Genomic DNA, 6,845 nt, shown 5'->3' on the forward strand with positions numbered 1-6,845 from the left:
ATTTAATTATATTAATCTTACTATAGTTAACACTTTTCACGTTAATGGGGTACTGAAAAATATTATGACTTCAGTTGAGAAAAAAAAATTTGGCGCCATTGCCGTGGTGACGTAATTTGGTAATGTTGGGGAGAGAGGAAATGAAATTTTGTAGATTTTACCTATCCCCCCCCCCCCAGCACCCATATTAATTGTTGTATGTATCAAAAGCAACTCTGAATACAACCATTGTGACAATATTATAACCATTTATAATATCAGATAAGTACATATATTAATGTATTATACCAGATTTTAAGCACAAAACGAAACAAATAATTACGTAATATTTGAATATTCACATAAAATTGTGAATTTATAAATTATACGACATCGCTGATGTTTATCGTCGCTTTGTGATAAAATTGTATTCGACTGATCAGATGTTTGTATGTCAAATCACAATACAATATAACATACTAATTAATATATTTGTGCCATAATAGTGCTTATCACGAAGAAATAATATTATCTTATTAGTTATTACTGTAGATTTAATTATATCAAAAGAAATTCAGATTTTTTCGTTTATTTCTATAAAATATACTATTAATTTCTCTGCAAGGCAAATTGAGGAGTCATCGATATGTTTTCGGGTATAGTGAAGTGAAAAAAATATCTAGTAACATGCTATAGTTTGTTAGAAATTATATTAAAATTGTTTTTTTTTTTAATTTGCGTTTCTGTAGAAATAAACAAAGCGTTCCGAAAATCGTCTTCGAGAACCGATGATCTTGAGAAAAAAAAGTTGTACTCAGCCCAAAAACATATTATCTATGTTATGAGTTGTTACGACACCTAAATCTTCTCCCCCCCCTTAATTATGCCACAGTGTGGTGGTATTACTACTATCACCGTACCACATAAATAGGTTTTTAACTACGATTCAACATTTCAACCGTATAATAATATATAATATTGACAATTTAATATTATAGCTCTGGGCACGAATCGTAAGATCATTAATCGAATCGATTGTCAAGAATTAATATCGGATTATAATAATAATTATATTTCTATTGTCGCGTTTGCTGGCGGTGCTATGGACGATAAATTGTAACTCGGAGTAGTATTATTATTTTTCTTTCGATTATTCGTCGACAATAGAATAACACTGCGAGTGCGCGTGCGCCTATACATGGCAGGCGACAGTGTTTTTTATTTCGACTGGCGGTACAACAGGTGCATTATATTCAACAGGTATCTGTATCGCGATACACATAACATTCTATATTGTACCGAAATAATAAGTTAAATGGCCGATTCGCGCCGTTAGCCATCACCGTATGGAGGTATAAAACACCGTGTCTTACAGGTTACACTATTATTATTTTATTATAGCCTAACCCAACCAAGCCCACTCGCCACATAATGCATACTCGGCTGCGACACGGTGGTGTGTGCCTTACATAAATCGTGTAAATGTGAGTCCCTATAGAGCGGCGGTGAGTTACCTTGAGCTTGAAATATTATATTATATCGTGGAAACGCGACGTCGTCGGTTCATCTCGGTTCAAACAGCTCAATATATTACTCAGGCATATTCTACTGCCATTATAATATAATACTAATCCTAAATAATAATAATAATAATAATAATAATAATAATAGGTAGTATACGTATGATATTATTATATTATTGACGGCGGCGTTCGTGATAAGTGTATACACTGTATGTCCGCAGGCCATTCGTACCTATATTATTGTACACGTAATGTACTAACGCCGCAATTATTTATATTATTATTATTATTATTATTATTATTATTGTAGTCGTATAATGCCAAATTGAGCATCGTAGTTCTTATATTATATGAGTGCACGGGCGAGAGGAGCCGACGGGGAAGAACGGCGCATTAATATACTGACCGCTTTAGTACCGGCAAATATTATTATGTACTCGAGTCCGATAACGTGCAAATCGTTTAATATTTTAGCTGCGATCTGCACCGAGTGCCCATTTATATAATATCATACAGATCGTGTTCTATAACATCGAACGCCTTCGCGGTCGGTCAGAGAATGTCCCTTCGCCCGGCGAGCGAATCATAAAAGTCGCGTTTATCGTATTTATCTCCTGCAGGGGTATGGTCAACAAAATGAATGTGTTTGCGAGCCACGCGGATAAATATAATGATATCGAGAGCCACAATGCGTACGAACACATTTTACGATTTTAATAAATCGATCAGAGTACAATAAAATATAGCTATCTCGGCCCATAATATATTACAATAATAATAAATACATTTTGATTTTTGTCAATTAGACCCGACGGTTGGCCACCGCTGGCCGTATATTATGCAATACATCTGCACGTTATGATATTACCGCGTTCACCCAGCCCGAGTTGATGATGTTTACGAGAATAATACTTAGATAATAGGCCCGTGTGAGTGCGGTAATTCCAGCACGTTCACGTTGCAGTATATTACAATATATTTTATATTATAAATATATAACCTAACCCAACCCACAATAACCTACCTGCGAAGTGCGTGTGCGTGTGATAACGTAGCCGACGGGGAGGATAATAATATCGTCATGATTACGATCCAGTCAGCATTATAGAATATTATTATTATTATTATTATTATTAATTTAACGTATACTTCTGCAAACGTATACATGATATTCGTATTTTATTCTCGAGTATACGGTCACAACAATCGTTTATTTTATACCACCGCGTAACCGGTCGAATGGCGGCGGGACCGGTTTCCCGGACAAACGGAGCCGGACCGCGACGGCGACGGATGAAGGAGCAGGAGCCGCCGGTAGCCGCGGTGACCCCTTCCGCGGGGGGGTCTCGCTGGGGGGCACAGCAGCGCGTTGTACCCTCTCTCTCGCGTCCCCCTGCACGCCACACTGCCGTATCCGTTGTTTCGCACACAGGCGTATCGTTTGGTTTTTTTTTCTTATTCCCTTCCTTATCGCTTATATTCCCATTATTCTTCCTCTTCTTCTTATTCTTCTTCTTCGCCGGCTGCGTCTTCGGCGTCTTTTCCGCCGAGTCCTCCTCCGCTTGCTCCTCCCGCACAGGCATACGCCACTGCGGCTATTTAAGATCAAACCGTTCGGCACTCGAGACACAATTGGACCGCAGTGACTTGAAAGAGACGCTTGCAGTTTGTACTTTCGAGAACCTCCGTCCGTCTCAAGTCCGTACCTTCCGTCAGATCATCATACAGTTATCACCATGAAGGTAAGATTTTCGGCACGAGCCACCTAAATCATATGCATTTTAGTAGTACACACGTCGACGGCTAAAGTTTACCTGCTGAGCAGCGAACGTTCGATTAAAAAAAAAATAGGCAAAAGATTAGTTTTCAAAATATTAGTCGAAATATTATTCCAGTTAATTGGTAGATAATGTTATTAACACGGCCAGTTCATCATAAATTGCACTCGGCAACCATTAATATTTAACCTGACAAAAATGGTGGTTCGAAAACTAAATTATAGTAAGTATGACGGACCACTTTTTTTTTATGAAATCTCAACGGTTGCAAAGATGAACTGGACGGGTTGTACCTTATCGAAACGGTACGATTTCAATAGCTCAAACAAATGAAAAGTTATGTTCAAAAACCAAGTATAATGCGTGTTATAATTAAGGTCTGGTACGTATTTATAATCAAATTTCAGTTTTGCTTTATTTGGAAATAGCAAAACACGTTCGAGTTGTTTATAATTTCTTTTCACATTTATTGTTTAAAAATTAATCATTGTTCAATATTAAGTAAATGTTTATTAGTTACTTGGGATTTGACCCTTCGATTGAGCACTTTACCAATACGTTTTGAACTGGTGTTCAAATAATGTCTAAACATAAATTAAATAAATAAAAAAAAAGGTTAAACACTATGTCGATCGACTGACCATCAATGTTTTCGGGCGCCCTGCAGGTCTCCTACGCAGTCGCCCTCCTGTTGGCCGCCGTGGCCGCCGCTTCGTCGACGGAAGTCCAAAAGTCGACCGCCGCCCCGTCACCTGCACAGTCGCCAACGGCTTTCCCCGCAGGACCAGGAGGCTTCCCGTATCCGGCCCAGAGCTACCAGTACACTTCCGAGTACGCCGGACCGATCGCCAAGTCATCGTTCGCACCAAAGGCCGCCGTCCCGTCGTCTGCTTTCGGTAAGTCGCACACAGACGTCAATGCATACGGTTACCATCGTTACTATATCTGTGCACTGCACATCACCGCAACCACGTAGTCAACCATCCACGACGAGCAGATTTTCGACACGGTTAGCGCAAGTTAACATTTCGTCGTTAATCAAAGTCATGTCTTATCGACGCAAAGTGACTACGGTTGACGATAAAACCCATAGTTACAAGACAAATACATGATATAACAAAGACAGATATTAACTAGGCATTACTCTACACTGAGGTGAAACCTCGTGTCGTAGAGTAAGAGTACATTTTTTTTTTTGTTTTTTTTTTTTTTGCTACGTATTGTTACACGCAATAACCAATTCGCTACCGAAATCTGTCAAAATTGTCGCTGAATATCTTTCTGAAATCCCTAATTGCGATTCCTTTGAATAATTCCGAGGTGCGAAATCGATGTCGCTATACTATCTCCTTTGGACGAGCACGAATACAACGCCTTACGTCTCTCCCTCCGCACATAATCATTAATTATGTGTATTCTGTAATAACCGTGAGTGGTACATCTTTTTTTCAGCTGCCTACCAACCGTACCAGCAACACCAACAGTACAATTTCGGACCAAACCAACAGTACTACCCGGGTTCCGGATACTCCGCCGCCGGACAATACCCGACGCCGTACTCGGCTTACCCGTACTCCGCACAACCGTACTCTGCCCAACCGTACTCCGCCCAACCGTACTCCGCCCAACCGTACTCTGCCCAACCGTACTCAGCTCAACCGTACTCTGCCCAACAGTACAACGGCGGCTCTTACTCGCCATATCCGGGCGCCTTCCCCTCGTACTACGGTAATCAATTCGGCGTCCCGTCCGCCGCCGCCGCCACCGGTCAATACAACAGCCATTACTCGGCAGCCGCCGCCGCTCCGTACAACGGCCACTACTCGGGCGCCGCCTCGCCGACCGTCACCCCGTACTCGGCTCTGCCATCCGCTTACCCACAACAACCTCTGCATCACTCGCCGTCGTTCTACAACAGCGTCGCCGCCGGCCAACAGTACAACCCGTCACAACAGTACCTCTCGCAACACCAACAGTACCCGTCACAACAGTACCAGTCAATCTACGCCAACTCACCGGCCGCCCCCGTCGCCGCCGCCGCCGCCTCCAGCGCTTCCGATTCCGCCAAGGCCTCGGCCGAGAAGAAATGAACGATATATGATCATCATGGACACCCCACCGCAGGACTTTTGACTTAATGTTTTGACACTTAGGATAATATAATACGAGCGTTTAAGTTAGTTTTATTATTATTTATTTTTGCAACACTTATTGCCATATAATATTGTATAATAAAATTAAGCGTAATATATTTAACGTAATTATATCATAATACCGTTTTAAATGCACTACATTATCATAATATTATGAGTCATACACGTTTCCTAAAATCCAAACAGATAATATGTGTTATTTGTGTTATTGAACGAGAAATTTGAACTAAAATACATTTCCAAGCACGTCGACAGAGAAAAATCACTTCACACGTATAGTTATAGGTACGCATGTCATATAATACCAGGCACGGATCCAGAGCAAGGGGGGGGAGGGGAGAGGTGCACAATTTTTGTTAATGTAAAATTAAAATATTGGAATCACCGTCCACCATGAAATAAGATAGTGCTATCTTAGTTCGTGCGCCCCAGAATGGTACGTATAATAATATTATATTTTATCATCAGACATACAATATGTAATTTGAAGTATAGTAATATCTGTAGAATTATAAAAGAATTTGGGAAATAATATGTCCGGGAGTAGGCCTGGGTAACTGCGCCCCCTCCCTGGATCCGTCACTGTATATGATACGCCAATATTTTGACGACTTCGTGAGTTAATAGTATAATAATTAAGTGTTTATTGCATGACGTATACAAACAAGACATCGTATACCTGGTAATTGGTAAGTACTAAGTAGGTACCTATGTTATAATGCACCTTAGTGCTGGTTTATGATATTTGGTATATTATGAATTATGATTTTTATGTCATACAACGACAACGTATACATCTTACTGATACGAGTGCAATAGAAGGACAAATTATATAGGTATTGCAAAGAAGATGTGAATAATAACGTGATTTTATCGAGAGACGACCTCCTGATCGATGTCCGTGCGATGAGATTGAAGATTAAGTTTGTCGCATTTACATCGTGATCGTGGCGGAAATGTCTTTCAAAGCTGATTTTAACGAGAAGACGTTCAACCGCAAACGTTTTTTTCAGTGCGTTACTTCTGTAGTTCTGAGGTTATGTCGATAACGCGTGCGATGAACGCAATTGCTTCAAACATCTTTTTATGAAAGAGACGGACACTTGACAGTTGATAGTTTCCCTCGAATCGTATGAGTTGAAACAAAAGCATATATCTATAATGTAATAACTTTGCGATTGGCGTAAGAGCTGCAGACTCAGGTGATGTCACCTGCTATACTGCTATAGTATATTATTATTATGTGCTATGAAAAGTCGAGAACTATCTCTGTCCTAGTTTGGACCAGAAAGCAATATTCTATCACTTTTTTTTTTAATGTAGGTATGCATATTTTGAGTCGAGTCAACAATACTCAGTGCAAGACTTAAATCCTACTGCGGGCTGAGATATAGGTCAACCAAGTCACGGTC

At 40.2% G+C, this 6,845-nt stretch overlaps 1 protein-coding gene across 2 annotated transcripts; it reads left to right on the top strand.

Moving 5' to 3' along the window:
- The first annotated feature begins 3,054 nt into the window (after positions 1-3,054).
- LOC111039238 (RNA-binding protein 14-like) lies at positions 3,055-5,495 on the top strand. 2 transcript variants are annotated; one of them, XM_022322633.1, is made up of 4 exons: positions 3,055-3,244; positions 3,948-4,176; positions 4,733-5,031; positions 5,074-5,495. In XM_022322633.1, exons 1-4 carry the CDS (start codon positions 3,239-3,241, stop codon positions 5,368-5,370), a joined length of 831 nt encoding a protein of 276 aa, XP_022178325.1. In that variant the 5' UTR covers positions 3,055-3,238; the 3' UTR covers positions 5,371-5,495. The 2 variants fall into 2 exon arrangements, with proteins under 2 accessions (XP_022178325.1, XP_022178324.1); XM_022322632.1 differs by having other exon boundaries at positions 3,059-3,244; positions 4,733-5,495.
- Positions 5,496-6,845: the final 1,350 nt, after the last annotated feature.

Source organism: Myzus persicae, unplaced genomic scaffold (genome assembly GCF_001856785.1).
Source record: "Myzus persicae strain clone G006 unplaced genomic scaffold, MPER_G0061.0, whole genome shotgun sequence".
In the NCBI taxonomy this organism is placed as follows: domain Eukaryota; kingdom Metazoa; phylum Arthropoda; class Insecta; order Hemiptera; family Aphididae; genus Myzus; species Myzus persicae.

Excerpts from the sequence above, each read along its gene's own strand:
- LOC111039238 (XM_022322632.1), top strand. Across the intron at positions 4,177-4,732 it reads CGTCCCGTCGTCTGCTTTCG|CTGCCTACCAACCGTACCAG; the intron begins GTAAGTCGCACA and ends TCTTTTTTTCAG.